This window comes from Sminthopsis crassicaudata, chromosome 5, assembly GCF_048593235.1.
Source record: "Sminthopsis crassicaudata isolate SCR6 chromosome 5, ASM4859323v1, whole genome shotgun sequence".
NCBI lineage: Eukaryota > Metazoa > Chordata > Mammalia > Dasyuromorphia > Dasyuridae > Sminthopsis > Sminthopsis crassicaudata.
In genome coordinates, this window is record NC_133621.1 from 270,474,035 (window position 1) to 270,494,541 (window position 20,507).

The window sequence follows — 20,507 nt, forward strand, 5'->3', positions numbered from 1 at the left end:
AGACACACTCCCTGCACAGTAATGGTAAAGCCCTTCTCTTCTCACCTCTTTAGATTCTATTAGCATGGAGGCACCTTTTTAGTCCTAATTCTGTGATAAGTATGTCCAATTGAGTTACTTTAATTACCTATTCTTTTTTGTTTGTTTAAGTAAGTTTATTTTTAATACATATTGCTTTAAGGATTGTGTTGGGGGAGAGAAATCACAGTGAAAGGGGAAAAAAAACAAAACAAACAACCATGGGAGAGATAAAAAAAAAAAAGTGAACAAAGCATGGATTGGTTTTCTTTGGATCACTGAACTACTGAAAAGAACCTAGTCTTTCATAGTTAATCATCCCATATTCTTGCTGTTATTGTGTACAATGTATTCCTGGTTCTGCTTGTTTCACTCAGCATTAGTTCCTGTTAATCTTTCTAGGCCTTTCTATAATCAGGTTGTTCATCATTTTTATAGGACAATAATATTCATTACCTTCATGTACCACAACTTGTTCAGCCATTCACCAACTGATGAGCATCCAATTCTTTTCCAATTATTTGCTACCACAAGAAGAGCTGCTACAAATATTTGTGCTTCTGGCTCCTGCCCGCTCCTTTATGATTTCCTGGGGATATGATTTCCTTCTCAATAATGACATTTCTGGGTCAAAGAATATGTATTTTATAGCCCATTGTCCATAGTTCCAGATTGTTCTCCTGCATGGTTGAACCATTTCACAACTTCACCGATGATGCTTCAGTGTCCCAGTTTTCCCACATGCCCTCCAACATTTCTCATATATTCCTGTCATCTTAGCCAAACTGAGAGGTGTGAGGTGGTACCTCAGAGTTTTAATTTTCATTTCTCTAATCAATAGTGATTTAGAGCATTTTTTCATAGAACTATAAATGCTTTAATTTTGTCATCTGAAAATTTTCTGTTCATAATCTTTGACCACTTATCAATTGGGGAATGACTTGTATTTTTATAAATGTGACACAATTCTTTTTATAATTTGAGAAATGAGATCTTTATTAGAAATACTGTCTGAAAGATTTGTTTCTGTTTGTTTTGTTTGGGCAAAACATTTTTATTTAATGTAATCAATGTAATGTATCTCATGTTCTCCTAATTTGTATATGGTATCATCCTTTATGCCCAAACCATGTTTCCATTTTGACTTTATTTTGTTTTGAGGTGGGTGATGTTGGTTAAATACCTGTTCTTTTAACATGTCTTCTCCTCTTTCATTTGGATTCCATCTCTTCTTCCTCCTTATGTCTACTTTCAATTCTTCCAATACTACTCTTTGGGCTCACTTTCTTTTCCTACTAAAGATGGAATCTTTCTCCTCCAGCTCAAGTCAAATCAATTTCTTAAAGCTTCCTGAATTTCTTTATTATTACCTTTCAAACTTTTGGCCTCTTTCAAAATTCTTTAGAATTTAGACTTCCAAATTTTCTTCACATTTCATTAGCTTCTCCTCCTTGAGTTCATATCCTTCTCCTGCTCCCCTTTTCCCACAATCTTCTAGAGCAAACTTTAAAACAGCTCCAAAAGGGGAATAATAAAAGTAAAAAAAATTATCAGGAATACTGTAAATGCTGAAACAAGACCATCAAGTTCTCATTATTAAGCGTAACCTCATGCAAAAAAAGAGGTTCTTTTTTTATGACTGAATTTTTAGCATATCTAAGACAAGAAATCAAGGCATTATGCCTCATGCAACAACTCTTGTAGGCACACGTAAGTTTTTTTCCACCTAGGCATCTTCCTGATCCTTCCCTTCATCTTCCTTCGTTCCTCCCTTACTCCATCATTCCAATTTACAGCTAATGCTTTGCAATGTCTAGAAGCTCAAGAAACATTGTGCCCTTTTAATAGACTTGCCACCCCTTCCCAGAGACCTCTAAGACCTCTAATTGGGAACTAGAATACTTCTGTACAAGTCTCAAAGTGACAAGCAGTTTTCTACCACTCTTGTCCACAAGAATTCTAAGAAGAAATCACTCAGCAAAGGCTTTTGTATTTTTTTCTATTGCTGCTCTCCTTGCTGAGAAATTTCCAATACCATTTCCTAGCTATATTGAGGATCCTGGTTCCAGTAACTAATCCCTACCTCGTGTTGATAACTCCTTTGCCTAGTCACTTAGATGAATTTCCACAATTATGAGAGGATACATATTTGCACTGTAGATGTGCCTTAAAAGGCTTTGCAGGAATCTATCTCAGGGTAGCTAATACATGGTGTGGCCATATGGAAGGACATAGCTTGTTCATTCTTCATTCATCTAATAAACATTTCTTAATAATTATATTAAGGTATTATATAGAATAGGTTTTGTAGTAAAAATAAAACATTCAAATTTTACCATTTTCACATACTGGTTTTTTGAGCCCAAGCAAGATTCTTGATCTTTCATAGTTAATAGGCAACTCCCTAAAGCAGAAAAGTTGCTAATCTGCTAAAAACTTCATAAACACACACACATGCATACTTATACATGTGTGCATATATATATATATATATATATATATATATATATATATATATATATATATATATATATATATACATGTGCATATATATATATATATATATATAATTTGTATACAATTATTTGCAGATTTATTTTGGATAGCATATATGCTCATAAAATTACATACCTACCTGTGTTTATGTTTCTATATATGTTTATTTATTTGTACAATTTTTACTTTGTATTTGTAATTTGCTTTGATTGTGTATTTCTACACATGTATGTATATAAGCATCATGTATGTTTTAATACACACACATTACTTAAGCTAATTCTGTGCATTGAAGATATGTCTTTTGAGGGGCACAAGAATAGTGTTAGCCTTGGGCAGAAAAAAGTATGGACCATGAGGATTAATTACTTAAAATATTATCCTCCTATGAAGCCTACCTATTTATAGATTCTTTTGAGGAATTTTCTTCCACTATTTCATAAAAATGTAAAACACAATTAAAACACAAATATTAATACATGATGTGCATGTATTAATTATGAAAGTATTATTTATGAAATTTTGCTACACTGTTTTTTTTGAGACCTGACTCGCTTTACATGGAAGTATGCTATAGATAAATGTCTTAAGTATCACATTTCTGATGGTAGAAAAAAAGTTTTTTGTAAAGTCTTAGATATCTGTTAGTGATTCGGTTAAATTAACCTTTTCATTAGCAGGTTGCTTCACACTAACAGAGCACAATCTCTCTTGCAGTTATTATAAAAAGAAAGAACAACCTGACATAACATAATTACTCTGAGTTTTTTATGTAAGTAGATTGAGAAAAAACACATTTCTTTTACATTCCTCAACACACTCTTCCCAGTGCAAATGTTTGTAGGTATAATCCTGCCACATTCAGCATGACATGGTATGAGCTGTTTAGTCCATTTTGTAAATCAGGGCATATCTAAGACTGTTCTGTTTAGGATGAGATAGTTGTAGTTCTCCATGGGCAAGAGGTCCCAAAATAATGTCCCTTTTATACAGATTCTACCGTCCCTAGAAGAAAAAGGCTGATGCAAGCCAGTGTGTTTTCTCTTTTCAAGACTTCCTGGGGAGAAAAGCTGAAAACAAAAACAAAAACAAATTAAGAAGTACAATGCATATCTATTATTTCTTCTGACATTCTCCCCTAAAATATAGTCTAAAGACAATGAGATGAGCAGTGAATTTAGCACTTTTTTCTATCCCATTTCACTGAATACATTATTGTATTATTTGATTCATAACCATTCTCCAAAATGTATTTTCTCCAATCCGTCCAATAACATGTTGCTAGATTTCTTTTGAACTAGGTACATTCAAGTAAGTATGAGATTTCATTTGCCTGGAACTGATAATGCTACAAATCACCTCCCCTGATAGGAAATTTCTTTGCAAATTATATTCTTAGTGAGTTAGACTCTTGAAGCACTAAAGGTTAAGTACCCTCTATAAAACCTATTAGCCAATGTGTATCAGAAATTGGTTTTAAGTACATGATTTCTTATTATAACGTTCAATTCTGTATCCAGCTTTTTCAACTGTCTAGGACCAGAAAGACTATTCATTTTGATAAACAAACTAAGAATTTGGAGTTCCCTCTATCCCCTGATAAATTTTAAAATAAGACTTAGATATAGAGCACAATGTATACTGCATACCTATTAATAATTTTATGAGTGACAAATATGATTCTTAAAATTTTATCCCCATTAAAATGTAACTAAACTAAAAATGTCATGCCATATTGTGAAGGATAAAACGGTATTCTGTGACACGTTTTCAAAAAGTGGAGGGTCAGAAAAAGTTAACTAAATTCTTACAGAATAAATTATCTACTCCTCCACCTAAGGTGGATAGAGAGAGTCAGGAACGATTTTGCTATGGGGCATTTAAAAAGGCAGAAAAACATTCAATCCCTCAATGCTGAAGAGGTGGCACATTGGCTCCAGTCTCATTTTATATCATAAACATAATTCAAAGAACTTGCCTTATATTATGTGGCAATGGGATCTGTATAGAATAAGACATTGTGGGCTTGTACATTACTACTTGTCCAGTCACTTCTGGGACAGGATCTCAAGCAACATTATATTTCAGGGTTTAGAATCTATTTCTTTTTCTTAAAAATATGAAAAACCATTTAAACTGCACTATAGAATCATTGTAGCAAAACTTCACTACAGTTTTCAATTACATGGCCACATTGAAAATTGAGTCAAGATCAGAGCAGGTTGATATTCCTTCCCTTTTTGTAGCACATAAGTAATTAAGTAGACAGAAAAGCAAAATAGGATAATAGGCAAAATTATCCGTTTAATTTATCTTTTTATAGTAACAAGAAGTGTATTTATAATAGGAATAGGAGGTATTTATTCTGATGAGAAGAATAATTACTTCTTGTCAAATAAATTTAAAGGTAAAAAAAATAATTTTAACCCTACCAACACAAAGTTTCAAAATTAGCTAGCTGGCTGAAAATGAAGAACTGGCAATTCCATTATTGAATATCTCCCCAGACGTAGGAAAATAAAGGGAAAAAAAAGTAGAGTAAAATAACCAATAGTGCACATTTAAAAATTTAAAACGAGGGCCATATAATATTTATAAAAATAGAATGTGAGTGGTCCAAAGGTTATGAATTGAGACAAATAAGGAGCCTTATTAAAAGAAAATGAATTTAGGGTTATTCAAGGGAGACTCTATAATCTGGATGAGACTTACCTCAGGCGCAGAAAATATATGTGCAGATATCAAGGGGTCAGTGTCCATGGACGATCCTTGCATGAAAATGCCACTTTGTGAACATTTCCTTTTTGAGTCCTTACAGGGATTGGTCAAAAAAGGCTGTGACCCATGCATCACTATCCCACCAGAGGAGCTATCACTGTGGAAATTGAGAATATCCCATCTCCACACAAGAACCTAAGATCGAGCTCTGAGCAAAGGAAGTGACTCTGAGCAAAGGAAGGATCCACAGTTCTCTGTGATGAAGAGGATCTCAGCTCTTTCCCACCATCTGAGATTCATCCTCTTTCTAGGGCCAGATTTTTATAAGGCTAGATGTCTAGACATTCAAGAACAGCTATAATAGATATTGAATAATTCCACTGATTGACATGTGATAGTTGAGTGACATCATATGTCAGCAGGGTCGCAAGGTGGGTGAAGTAAGAAATATTCCACAAATGGACAGGCTTCTCCTTAGTGTAGGTGTGAGGAAATGGTACAAGTCATGAATTGGATGATCTAAGTGGTCATAAGATGATTACCTGTTGCTATTAAACCAGTGATTAATTCAGAGGTACAAGAATTTTGGGGGGCACTTTGCATTTAATTATTAACTCTGTCACACTGAGCTTGATCACTATGAGAAGGAAAAAGAATGGCGGAAGGATGCTAAATTTCTATAATTAAGCTAGTTAACTTAGATTGTGCAGGTCAAAGCTCTTGTGTCTTACATACAGAGCTTTGATATCAAATTGATGAATAGTGATGTTAGTAGAGTTCTCGATGTACTTTATTTTTTCCTTTTTTTAAAGTTCATTAATATTTTTTAAAATTTCTTGAGTAATGCTGAGTTGGTCTGGAAACTGGATCCCAATTCAGATTTGGCCTTCTACTGTATACTACTGGTGAAGCCCAGCGAGATGTAGATGGAAGCTCAGAAATATCTGTGGAAAAAAAAAGAAGAAGAAAAAGCAATTTATACATGTGTGTGTATGTGCATTTTTTGTATTGGCAGTAATGGTTCATCATATCAAGGAATTCTGGGTGTGAGAATCATGGAAATGGTCATTGGTCCAAGTGAGTCTTAAGAGTTTGCTGAGCATTTTGAAGGTAAGTGACTTGTTCATGGTTTTAAGGACTATATTTCATAGAGAGAACTTCAAGATTTTCTGGAAGTCATCTACCATACAGGATTGTTTGGAATTTCAAATCAGCTAATATATTCAAAATGCAAAGTTTAAGATCCTGAATAAATGTCCATTTCTATTATTGGAGCAACTCATCAGATTGTTCACCTAATATTATCATTTTACCTTCTGAAGTAGCAATCGGTACAGGAACTGCAATTAAAATTATGTTCATAGTAGTCTATTTGCTTGTGTTGTCTATCTGCTCATGCTTATGTTCGAGCTCTATTTCCTATTTATAATATTATTGCCTTCGGGCTCAAAATGAAATGAACTGTGACAATTATTTTATTTGCCTATCAGAAGAAATACAAACCACACTTTGATTTCACTATTACAACAACATCATCCTCCTCCTCCTCCTCCTCCTTCTTCTTCTTCTTCTTCTTCTTCCCATTGAAATAGCACTTTAGGGGGATTTTAAAGGTATATTCACAAATCAGATAGAGCATAAACGGTGACATTTTACTTATGAATCATTTGAACATACCATCATCACTTTTAGCTACAGAGTTTTCCATCGCCTGCTGAATCTGAAATAACATTAAAATAATATTTCAAAAAAATGAAGTAAATGAAGAATAAGGAACTACAGATAATCCAAACAACTCACAAAATTTGTTTTTATAAATTGCAGGTATCCAAAGAAATTATTAATAAATGTACACATTAATTAAGTTTGACTATTGGTCATTCATCAGAAAATATATAGCTATAAAATAGGGCTTAAATTTTTTCCACTCACAAATCCCTTTTTAATAAAAACTCATTTTTTATCTTACTCCAGATATATAGATATGTGAAACATATACAAATCAGATATTTACCCTTAACAAATTATAACTTTGTGACCCCCCACACTCAGAAATGAGGGCCCATATAGAAGGTGGGATCTAATAAAAGATGATACTATTATTAACAGCATCAAGAGTTTATCACTATTAATTATATACCAAAAAATATGAACTTTGTTAGCATAGTAGTTATGTCTCAGGTTTGATATATATATATATATATATATATGCCTTCTACTCTAGGCAAATGTTACCCTTGTTATTATTACTATTATTTTTTTTTTTTTTGCTGAATATAACATTTTTCTTTAAAAAGAAAATCAACAATGAGCCTATACTTTAAAACAATTGTAAATATTAATACTTCACTAAGCTACAGACAGTCCACATATAAAATGTATATCAATTTACATGGAGCAAAACAGAAAATTAAATACTTGGAAAAAATTAAATATAAATATACACATATGTACATCCATAACACATAGAAGGGGTGACGAAGAAAAGCCTAATTCACTTGACATGGCAGAAATATAAAGATTTTGTTTTGAATTTGAAGATATCTCCAATATATATGGAGTAAATTTGACCAAAGAGACTGGGTTGAGCATTTTGATCCTACCCTTTTGATAGGCTTGACTAGGTACTTGTTTTATGTGTCCTCTGACACCACAAGGGGGAATCCCAAAGTTTCTTTAAAGGCCGAATTCAAGAGAATGGCTCAGATATATACCAGCCACATCTGAAGCAATAATCAATGTGGCAACATCATAAATATCCAGGACAAAGGAATTCATTACTTGTGAGATATGACTAATGTCCCAAATACGGTATCAGTGAGCACATTCATGCTCTCTGTAGAGGCCAAGTTTCAAAGTCAGAATAAGTATCTAACTCTAAATTTTCTTCTCTATAAGACCTTCTTTTTATACACACACACACACACACACACACACACACGGGTATCATATTTACATACATGTATATGAATGTCTACCTATGCAAATATGTTCAGAGTCATTTGTGTACAGAGAGTGAGATTTGAATCCAAGTTTTCCTGCTTTTAAATGTAGCAACGATATATTCTTTCAAGGTGGAGCTAAGATGGCAAAATAAAAGCCAGAATTCAGCCAACTCATTCCCCAAATGCTCCAAATTACTTTAAAGGAATCTAAACAAAGTTTAGAGCATCAGAACATCCCCAAAGACAGAGTAGAATATTTTCCAGCTGAAGACAACTTAGAAGAGCAGCAGAAAACATCTGTGACACCAGAATGGAAATTCTGTGCAGCCCTAAACCCAGCCCCAGCATCCACAAGGTGGGCCTTCTCAATCCACAGCACTACTGGTAGCTTCCAGATATCCCAGGACAAAAACACCAAAGAGGACTTAGACGTTCAGCAGAAAAGGGCTGGGGCTCCAGGGTGTAGGAGGCTAGTCACTGGGCCTGCCCTAGCCCTAGTCCTGGCCCTGACAACATCATCACAAGGTGGAAACAGCAGCAGTGCTGGGAGCTCCTGGACATCTCTGCCTGGGTACAACAGGAAGGACATGTTAGTTCACAGAAGAGTGTCTGTGCTACCAGGGGTGGGAGTAGGGCAAGTCGTCCCAGCATAGGTAGTGCTACCGTGACCCCAGTCGCAAACATGGTAACCACAGCATCAGCAAAATAGCACTCTGTTGCTTGAACGCACTAAATCTTACAGCTACAGTGGAGCAAGGACAGTCCAAAAAGCTCCAAGGCAGAAAAGAGTGTTTGTGGTCAGGTTCCTTGAAGAATCTCTGAAAACAGATGCACCAAATCCCTGAAAGTTGGGTCAGAGCACCCTCCACTCTGAAAACAGAACCCTACATTATCAAAGAGGTAAAAGCTGAGCAATAAGTAGCCTAGAGAAATGAGCAGAGAACATAAAAGCTTCTGACCACTGAAAGTTATAGTGGTGGTAAGGAAGATCAAAACACACTCAGAAAATAAAAAACGTCAAAGCTCCTACATCCAAAGCCTCCGAGAAAAGTAAGAATTAGACTCAGGACATGGAAGAGCTGAAAAGCTTGAAAATTAAGTAAGAGACTTAGAGAAAAAATTAGGACATGAATTGAGAAAAATACCTAAAAAGGAAATACAAAAGGCTAAGGAGGAAAAGAATGCCTTTAGCTTTTTAGCTCAATTGGCCAGTAGGGACAGAAGGTACAAAAACTCACAAAGGAAAAGAATTCCATATAAAAGAGAATTGCACAATGGAAGCTTATGACTTTATGATAAGTCAACATATAATAACGCTTAAACAAGAAAAATAAAAAAAATATGAAATATCTCATTGGAAAAACAACTAATCTGCAAACTAGATTCAGGAGAGATAATTTAAAAATTATTGGTCTACCTGAAAGTCATGACCAAAAATAGAGTCTGGATATCATCTTTCAAGAAAATTATTAAGGAAAACTGTCCTGATATTCTAGTACCCAAGAGTAAAACTGAAATTTAAAAATCCACTGATTACCTCCTGAAAGGAATTCCAAAATGAAAACTCTCTGGAATATTACAGCTAAATTACAGAATTCCAAAGCCAAGGTAAAAATACTTGCAAGCATCCAGAAAAAAACAATTCAAGGACAGGGGAATCACAGTTAGAATAACACACTATTTAGCAACTTCTACCTTTAAGGATTCTACCTTAAGAATATGATATTCTTGATAGCAATGGAGGGAGGATTATAACCAAAATTCACATTTCCAGAATAAGTAACTTATATTAATGTTTCAGAGCAAACAAACAAACAAACAAACAAACAAAAACAAAATAATGGGGGAAAAAAGAAAATGAAAACAACTTGGAAAATAAATCTGGGTAAGGTGTTTTAAAAATTATTGGTGTACCTGAAAGTCATAATGGGAAAAAAAGAGCCTAGAAAAATTTCAAAAATACTACCAAGGAAAACTGTTAGGATATTCTAAAATGAGAAGGCAAAATAAAAATGGAAAGAAACCTCCTAAAACAGATCCCAAAATGAAAACTCCCAGGAATAATAAAAGAAATTTCAAAACTCCCAAATCAAGGAGAAAATATTGCAAGCATCCAGAAAGAAACAATTTATGTATAGTTGAGCCAAAGTCAGATTAATACAAGATTTAGCAGCATCTATATTAAAGGACTGGGGACTTGTAATATGATAATCTCCAGAGTAAAGCAGTTAGGATTACAAGAAAGAATTACCTATTCAGCAAAACTAATAATAAGAGGACTTTCAAGAATTCATGACAAAAAGGCTAGAGCTGAATAGAAGATTTGACTTTCAAATACAGGTTTCAGAAAAAGTCCAAGGGCATATTCAATCAAGTAAAATCATAAGAGACTTTGTAAGGTTATTATCTGGTTATTTTTCTACATGGGAAGTTGATTCAGACAGTTTGAAGGAGTTTCTATAGTTAAAGGGCAGAGATATGAGTTGAATAGGAAGGGATAATATTTTGAAAACTAAAACTATAAGGAGAAGAGAGGAATACACTAGGGAAAAAGGGAAAGAGAGAGGTGAATGACATAAATTATCTGCCTGAAAAGAGGAAATTAAAAACCTGATTTTACAATGGAGAGGAAAAGAGGAAGAGAACTATCAGAATTGGTTCAAAGAAAAAATACCATACTCGCTCAGGTATAGAAATCTATATTACAGGAAAGGAGGTAGGGAACGGGGTATGAGAAGGATGGAGAGTGATAGAAAGGAGGACATACTAAGGGAGGGGAGGTTAAAAGGCACAACCTTTTAAGGAGGGACAGGGTGATAAGAGAGAGAACAGAATAAACCGAGTGGGGAATAAAATTAGCAATTGTAATTGTGCAACGAATTTTGAGGCAAGTTTATCTGATGAAAGCTTCACTTCTCAAATGTAAGAGTTATAGCCAAATTAAAGAAAAAATAGGAGCCATATTCCTATCTGATAAATCATAAAGATATGAACAGTTTTCAGATGAACTAATCAAGCTATTTATAGTCATATAAAATTTTTCTAACAGTAGATCGGAGAAATTAGACATAAACAACTCTGAGGTACAGTCTTTTAAATTGGCTAATGGGGCAGAAAAGGAAAATGACAAATATTGGAATGAATGTGTGGGGGGGAAGGAGATATTTATGCATTGTTAATGGAATTGTGAGCTTATTCAAACATTCTGTAAAGCAAACTGGAAGTATGTTCTAAGGTTCCTAAAAATCTTATTTACCTTTTGACCTATACCAATATATGGCATGTCTCCTAAATAGAATTATTTTTAAGAAGGGAAAGGAGGCCTATATATTCAAAAATGTTTTATAGCAGTTCATTTTTCAGGACAAAGAATTAGAAATGAAGGGGATGCTCTTCAATTGGGAATGACAGAATACATCATGCTACATATCACTGTTGAAATAATAATTTTATAAGAACATTATATATATATATATATGTATATATATTTTATAAAATAACCTATTAGTAGGATGTTTTCAGTGAGATAAGTTCTCTGTGAGATTATGCAAAGTGAAATGTCCTGTGTATAAAGTAGTAGCAAGTTCTCATCAATGCAATGATTGTGCAGGACTTATGATGAAAAATGTTATTCACATCCAGAGAAAGAATTGATTGTGTCATAATACAGATTGAAGCATAAATTTTTATTTTCTTTTTTTTTTTTTTTGACAGGGGAGGGAGAAGATCTGTTTTCTATTGTAGCAACATGACTTTAATAGAAGGTTTTTGCATCACTTCACATGTAGTTTCACTGTGGGTGGCGCTAAGGAAGGGTTATAGTAAGGAGAGAGGAAGGGGGAGAATCTGGAACTCCCAATTATATACATAAATGTAAAGATGACTGACCTGTAATTTTAAAAATATTAAATTTGAAATGGGAAAAATGAGATATATATTACATAAAACCTTAATGTTGTAGATGAAAATATTATAACCAGAAAAATTAAGTATAATAATCAATGAAAACAAAAGGACATTCAAAATACTATTTTAATTTCAGAATTTTATCTCAAGGAAACCTGGACTTAATAGAAAATTTAACATATAAGAACAATTTGAAAAATGAATTTGTGTGTCTCTTATACACGTACAATATGTGTATGTATGTGTGTGTGTGTTATTCTTTCTTGGTATATACACATCAGAAAGGGTACAATATCCTTCAAAATCTCTAAAGAAAATAAGATTGGAAGGAATAGGATAAGGTGGGGTACAGTAGTGTGGGTAATTGAACGGCAATGGGGTAAGGTGTGTAGATTAATATGAATGGGATAAAGAGGAAAGTATGGGATTGGGGGAAAAGATAAAAAAACATATCCATGGTGGTTGGGTAGAGGAGGGGACAGCTGGTAAAGCCTAAGTCAAAAAGAAGAATAAGCAGGGATGGGAAAAATAAGCAATAAATACTAATATAATACCAATGTCCTAAGTAAAATTTATTAGGAAAAAATATAGAAGTAATAATCCCCAAATTCCGATAAAGTCAAAGATTTAATCAAGAAACAAATCTACATTGTTTTTCAGTCATAATAATCTTTTAGAAGTATGTGTAAATATGTATAAGTGCATGTACTTATATATTTTGTATACATGAATATGTATGTATATAGGTATATATGTACATTATATTCATATATATCAGTAAATATATATATATATATATATATATATATATATATATATATATATGTGTGTGTATATGTGTACACACACATATATGTATATCTGCAAGCCTCCCTGGAGACATGAGGAAAAGAGTGAAAAGTACCAAGAAAAAAAAAAAAAAAACATAGCAGAGAACAAAAGTAAACCTAGAAGAAATAAAAGAAAAAATGGACTGTTAGGAATATAATGCCTTCTATTATTATATATGTTTTCTTGAAATTGAAATTTATTCCTGCATATTTTGAATCCTTCACAATGTTTTACTTGGCACATGAAAAGATTCTGCTTTATTTTATTTTACTTGTTTTTATTTTCTTATTTTATGTTTATGTTTTAAGTGACTATATATATATATATATATATATATATATATGTATGTATGTATAGGAAAGAAAACTATTTTAAGATGCTAAATTATTGAACCCATTGAAAAAGAAAAAATATGTTAAATTGGTTTTCCCAATTCCATTCATCCTAATCCTTTAATTATGGAAACTACAGGATTTTTCTTCCCATCAGCTTTGTGTCATTAGAATAAAAAATGATTACAAAAAAAAAAAAGGCACTAATATGAGGTTACTTTAAAAACAATTAGATTTTGACTAAAGTGTTCCAGGTTACAAAGAGAGAGTCAAAGAGAAGATTAAGCCATGTTGGCTACACACCTTTTCACCATTGAATTATCATTAATTTAAAGGAATGATACTTGTGGATTAAAACAAAACAAAACAAAACAAAACAAATAAACAAAAAAAACAACTTTAATACACAGCCTTTAAACTTTAAAGAACACAAAACTTTAAAAATATCTACATTTTTTATTTATTATTAGGCAAAAAAAATCATCTTTTTTGAAAAATAAATCCCAAAAATAAATAAGCATGAAATTTTACATTATAACTTTAGGATAAAGAACAAGAAGGTGGGAAAAAATGACTAACCTTTGAAAAGCAGTCTTCAGTAGAACTTTCTGAAGACTCTGTATTTTCAGGAAAATATATTGATCTTCTTCTAGGAAGTACCAAAGAAGTATCAACAAATTCATTATTCATTGGCTCCAGAAAGGGACCTGTAGTAAATCTGTTGAGTAAAATTTTACTTTTAAAACTTTAGGTTTACTTTTGTTCTCAGCTATGCATTTTTTTTTTTTTGTATTTTTCACTCCTCTCCTCATGTCTCCAGGGAGGATTGTAGATATACATATATGTGTGTGTACACACACACACACACACACACACACACACACACATACAAACATATATATATATGTATATATATGTTTATATATATGTGTGTATATATATATAGTGATATATATGTATATAATGAACATATATACCTATATACATATACATACATATTCATGTATACAAAATATATATGTATATGCACATATACATATTTACACATACTTCTAAAACATTAATATGACTGAAAAACAATGTAGATTTGTTTCTTGATTAAATCTTTGACTTTGTCGGAATTTGGGAATGATTGCTTCTATATTTTATCCTAACAAATTTTACTTTGGATATTGGCATTATATTAGTATTTTAGTTTTTCATTGATTAGTCTGCCATAAGTAGCCTCTCTTTGGTTCTGTGAACATTTTACAGCACATAAATGGCTATTAATTTTCTTAATGGTTGGGTTTTTTTTTAATACTGTCATAATTGTGATTTTTTTCTTAAAAAGTTTCTTGACTCAGAAAACAATGAAATTATATGTTATACATTTTTTTACATAATTGAATTATTTCTATTAAGGTCTTTTTCTAGCAAATGAATGGTATAAAGAAACTGAGTGAAGAAAAAGTTGTTTGTTTTGTTTTTGTTTTTGTTTTTTGTTTTGTTTTTGTTTGTTTTTATCCAAAATGGCCTGGGGAAACTGAAAACAAAACAAAACAAAATTAAAAACAGAAACACAAAAGATACTTGCAAATGCTGCATTCCTTATTTATCTGATTTTAAAGAAGCCATTAAAATCACTTTATTCTATAAATTCAAATGGAAATTACTAGGTCTTAAAGAAATCAGGTAGGATCCAAATCACTCTGGGCTAAAAAACAAAATGGATAGAGAACATAAAACCAAAGCAATTTCACATTTTCAGCAAGATATATACCAAGGAAGTTTTACCCATCCCCTGTTCTTTAACCCATTATATCTTTTGGCTATACAATACTCTGGTGTAAACCCCTATGAGATCCTACACTTCTCATTTTCATTATCTGATGAAGAGTAGTAATAATATCTCATATATTGCTATGATCCTGTTAATACATTTCCCACAACACTTTAAAATGTTTACTCTTGTCATTTGCTGAAAACATAGTAATGTTTTTCTGATTTAAAATTTTTAACTATCCTGGAAGGACTAATCTGTCTCAAATACTGAAAAGAAACAATAGGATATATAAATGAGACACAATTAAAAATTAGTTATTTTTATTGGATCATTTCATTGGATTGAGGACTAAAAAGGCATCTTAAAACCCCAGTTTTAAACATGCTCATTTTAAAGACAAAGAAACTAAGGCACCAGGAGGTTCAGTGATTTGTCCAAAATCATACAGTTGCAAGCATCAGAGGTAAGATCTGAATCCAGGTCCTCTGACTGTAGCCAGGGGATCATCTTTCCATTGTATTCCTTTCAAACTAGTTGACATTAAAAAATAAATACATAAATAAAATATTTATATAAGTATAATCTCCCAGTTAACCCACATTTTCCATTGAGGTCATAGATATGATCATTAATGTTTTGTTATATTCCAAATGGAAATCTTCAAAAGCAATGTAAATTTATATGCTTTTTTCTTCCTGTCTGTGTTTAGGTGTACCTGTGTTCTTGAGAAAAGAATTTTCTGTATCTCTCTAGCTCTGCCTTCAACTCTTGATTTCCGGTGTTGCTTTTGCAAAATTTAGCTTTCAGTTGTTGAATCTAAACCAAATGGAAAACAAAGAATAAAGTTCACAAAAATGCTTGACTCTATCTTGAAAATTCTAAGACTTTGTTGTCATATTCTATTAGCTTTCATTTTAATTTCAGACAGTGATTCAGAGGGCACTACTAAATTGCAAAACATAGATTCTAACTTTGAAATGAGTCATGATCAAGATCAGCTGAATTGCATTTGAATTGGAAAAAGACAAAAAACAACAAAAACAACTCAATTTCTACTAGATGTTAATTCACTAATTCTTATCCTTGAGTTTTATCTCTTTAGATTATTATAAACATATGAAATACAATTTTGAAAAAAAAATTACCTCCAGATGCTTTTAAAATGTTTTCCTCCAATTAAAATTTTCGTTGAAAAACAGACAAAAACTAAAAGAACTCACTTTTTGAATATTGCACCAATTATATAAAAAAAAACAATTTGATAGTATATATGGTTATTTTTGCTTATGATTTCAAAGATGTAAAATAGGTACCTTGAGTGGTAAATAGAACTAGATTTGAGAAAGAGAGTTGTAAAATGAATGATTATATGAAACTTTAAAATAACAATTTGGTTCATTACATGGAAAAACCACTGCTGGACATCCATCATGATACTTAAAAGTAAGCTAAGTGCATTATAGTTGCCTTAACTATGGTCATAAAACTATCTGGGAAACAAAGTATTCTAAATAGATAATTTAACATTTTTTCTGACAAGGGAAGAAAATAATGTATTTTCAGAATTCACATCAGTGGGCAATAATTTCTTTTCTTCTTTCTGTTTTTTTTTTTTTTTTTTTTTTTTTTTTTTTTTAAGGTGATACCAAGCTTAAGGAGACTAAAAGGTAGAGGGAAAAATTCTAAAGAAAAAGATTCTGAATTTATAATAGGGGGGGAAATGATAAATCTGCATTTACATGGAAATATTTTAAAATATAAAAGTGATAAATTAAATAACCTTTAATAATGGATTGATTTTTTTTAGTTTTCCTTTAGTCTCTTCCTTCACTTGTTTTTTAACATTTGGTCCATATTGTTCTACTTGACTGTAGTTATGTATTTCTAATTGACACTTAAGACGCAGCATGTCAAATTTCTGTTTCAAGGTTTCCACTGTTTCTTCTTGAAGACATCTATTTATAGATTCCATATGCCTATTTGTGGAAGATACAGTTCTTGAAGCATCGAATTGTTGCTGAAGTTCTTCATCATGTTTCTATAAGGTATCAGTTTAGCAAAGTATAGAAGTAAATATCTTTTGACTTAAATAATCATTTAAAATTAAGATTAAATTAGTCTTAATTGTAAGCTTTAAGAAAGTGTTTCTTTATCCTTATCTTATAGCTATAAAATATTTTCCTAAAGCGATTATTAAAGCAAATTAAGAAATTCAAAACAAAGGTAAGATTGAAAGAAGAAACCACAAAATTACTTTACTAGCTTCTATATAAAGTTGAAATAATCCACATTTATTACTTTATTCTATAGTTTCTTCTGGGTTCTTTCTTTTGTTATAACTCTTTTCTCTCCACCTCTTAATACAGTGAGTAGATACCAAGCCAATTCACATAAGATGGATATCAACAAAACCTTCTTAAATTATGTTAGGCTTAAAGCAAAGATAGATATTAAAAGGATTTGCAAAGAAATATGATTCCTTTTTTATCACTCTAACAAGACTGATTCTAAGGGTCAGAGTTGATTAGAAAAAAGAAAATCAATCTAAACTAATTAGAATGTCAAGGAGAGATGTGCAATTGCAGTACCAGAAAAAATAGTATGTTTCTCATCTGCAAAACTCTGGTATCAGTGCCCAAGGAATATACAACATCAACAGGCGCCTCTTAATATTCCTCAAGTGGCACAACAATCTAAACCAATAAACTAAGCAGGATAGCTACCTGTTTTCCTTCAGCCCCAGGGACTAGAGGACTGAGTGAAATATATGATACAAAAAAAAAAAAATATGACATTACTGAGTTCTAAAGAGGCCAAATTCTATGCATATTAAGACGCCAATTCTGTTCGATAAATATTGATGAAAACTGCAAGACACCAAATGATTGACAGTAAAATAAAATGTTTCTAGTCACTTGTCATTATTTGAAAAAATGATGGGGTAAGTGTAGCAACTCCCAATTTTACCTACGAAATCTAAGATACATGTGAAAAATTCATAAGGACATTCTCTTTGCCAAAAGGTATCTTTATTTATGAGAAGAATTTACAGATACAATGAAGACCTAAAATAGGTAGCAGGAGGGGTTAAACATAAATAGATTCGGGAGAGCAATAGAGTTAGCAAAAAATTAGTATTTGAAAGAAACCATTAAAGAAATATTCTAGGAGCCATCAGTAGACCATTGAATGGCAGGCTAAATCCATAGAGGAATTTAGAAGTCTAACCAGAGTCAGCTATATTAAGGAGAAAGATCATTAAATGGAAGTTGCAAAGGGGGAGGGAGAGCCTATCTCCTAGCTGGCTTACTCCTAAAAAGGACTTAGCAGAAATCTTCATAAGTCTTGAGGGCCATGGAATGTTAAGGTATAAGACCCTTTTCTCCATGGAGTACTTTGGGAATCTAGTCTGGCTCAGCTTCTCTATCCCTCCTGCTGGTGGCAGGCCTTCTGAGAAGTCAGGAGACATGTCTAACCTTGCTGATTACTAGTATCAAGAATCTTTGGAGGAAGGCACAATTACAGACTTCTAAGAAATGTGTCTGGAGGACATCAGCCAGACATTCTATTATCTGTTACCTGCTATCTGAATACTTTTGTACATGATGCCTTGATTATTGTTCCAATTTAGATGTAGCAAGAATCTCACTGAATACTTAGGCATTTGTACCCCAATAGGCAAACTTTAGGTATATTAACCCTGATGTAATCCTGAATAGATTAAACTCTGCTGAGTCCCGCCTATCCCCTCCTTGTTTATGAATCAGGACAGGGGGCTGACACCTGTAGCTCTCCTATGAGCAGATCTGAACAATAAGCACACCTTTCAGAGAGTAAATATAAACTTGGGTTTTCTCAGGGGAGGAGGACAAGTAATACAGAAGAGTTGGGAAGATAAAAGTTATATATTGAGATATTGGGACTGTTAAAGATATTCTGAGAAAACATGATTCCCATCAGGGCTTTATCAAACTGTCTGGGGAGTTTCCATCATAGGTATCTTAATGATACCAATTAAAACAGTCTGGGCCCATCAAACCTGCCTTAACTATCATAAACAAGACAGTCTGAGAATCTAAGAACCTAAGTTGAGCATTTTACGATTTCCTGAGAAGGAAAGAGTTTCAGAAATCACATGGGTAGCATCACTTCTATTTAACACTTGCATAGCACCACTTTGCAAATGTTAGCTCATTTAAGCACTTCTATTTTTCAAAAGCTCTTCAAATCATTCCCCCAATTTTTGGTGATGTAAAATATCAGAGTTGGGGAAATGTTTCAATATTATCAAAATCTAACATCTTAAAAAAAAAAACAAAAAAAGAAAAACATCTCTCCATGTATTCATTTATTTGTTATTCTTTCAGCAGGAGGAAAATCTTTCCTTCCCTAAAATAGAAAAGCAATATATGCAGAATACTATACTGGAAAGATTATAAACCATTTACTGGTGGAGTGAAATGAAAATCTTCCAAGTATGTCAGCCCTTTCTCTCAAACAAATTAAAATCCTGTTTTCCTACAATAAGTCAGTAACTCTAAAATCTATTTAAAGTAATGAAGGTTATTACTCTTAGTAGTAATCACCCTGAAATCAAACTGTTTCTTTATTGGTTCTATATTTTTTTAAATCTCTTAAAGCAATGCTCTTTTCAAATTTTGGGGGAGCATTCTGGGAAGATGGCAAAGCAAGATGGTCAATTTCAAGGCCTAATTTACCCCACAAATAAGACAAATCTTTGCCTCAGAGCAAAAATAAACATGAAAAACCAAGCTGACTTGGGGGCAGAACAGAATTCCTCTCTTGATACAACAGGACAAGATCTAAAGGAAGATTTTGGGCCAGGATTAACATATCAGAAGTGCAACCATCTCAAAGCTAAATACTCAGGAACATCCAGTGGGGATCCCTCAGGCTAGCGGCTTGTGTAGCTAATGTCTCTGCTGGAACTATGGTCACTTTCACCTGCCCCACTGTTTTGACCTGCCCAAATGTGGGACTGTATTGACTCCTCTTGTGGAGTGGGGGTTGGATTTCAGGAGTGATCCTCGAATGTTTAGGAATACAAGGCCCAGCTGTGCTGCTGAGATGCAGCCCTGGGCGAGAAGGAACCAACATCTGGTGAGTGCAGAAGAAGGTGGGTAGGGGCACTGCTGACTGTAGGCACTTGCAGGAGGGTGGAGTTCTTGATTTTAGGTTCCTGGTCAGAGTGGAGAGCTGAAGGGAAGCTTGAGGCACTATCCCCCACCCAGTGATTGGAGGTACTTAAATTAATACCTTCTATTAAAATATGTCTTATTAAAAAAAAAAGACAAGAAGAAGTGGCAAAGAAGAAAAAAAAAACACCATTGAAATATATTATGTGAATAGGGAAGACCGGAATTCACTTTCAAAAGATGATCCTTTAGCATAAATAGTTTCTGACCCCAAAAATAATGTGAAATGGCTCCCTGCCTAAAGAGAATTTATGGAGGAACTCAAAAAAAGAATTCAAAT

At 32.8% G+C, this 20,507-nt stretch overlaps 1 protein-coding gene and 1 long non-coding RNA gene across 12 annotated transcripts in view; one reads left to right on the forward strand and one right to left on the reverse strand.

The window, feature by feature from the left end:
* Positions 1-19: 19 nt before the first annotated feature.
* Positions 20-20,507, forward strand: part of LOC141544642 (uncharacterized) — a 26,009-nt gene continuing 5,521 nt past the window's right edge. Inside the window, exons 1-3 of the long non-coding RNA XR_012482726.1 lie at positions 20-99; positions 6,248-6,342; positions 16,940-17,056. This is a non-coding gene — a long non-coding RNA (uncharacterized LOC141544642). The remainder of the gene's footprint in view (positions 100-6,247; positions 6,343-16,939; positions 17,057-20,507) is intronic.
* Positions 3,243-20,507, reverse strand: part of LOC141544640 (ankyrin repeat domain-containing protein 26-like) — a 64,210-nt gene continuing 46,945 nt past the window's right edge. For 8 of the 11 annotated variants that reach the window (XM_074271037.1, XM_074271033.1, XM_074271034.1 and 5 more), the window contains 5 exons: positions 16,792-17,049; positions 15,727-15,827; positions 13,826-13,964; positions 6,910-6,952; positions 5,552-6,176 (listed from right to left, as the gene is read on the reverse strand). In XM_074271037.1, coding sequence (XP_074127138.1) covers positions 6,049-6,176; positions 6,910-6,952; positions 13,826-13,964; positions 15,727-15,827; positions 16,792-17,049 — 669 coding nt within the window. In that variant the 3' untranslated portion in view covers positions 5,552-6,048. Of the gene's footprint in view, positions 3,585-5,551; positions 6,177-6,909; positions 6,953-13,825; positions 13,965-15,726; positions 15,828-16,791; positions 17,050-20,507 lie in introns of those variants that run through there. The other 3 variants (XR_012482723.1, XR_012482724.1, XM_074271038.1) reach the window with 3 other exon arrangements.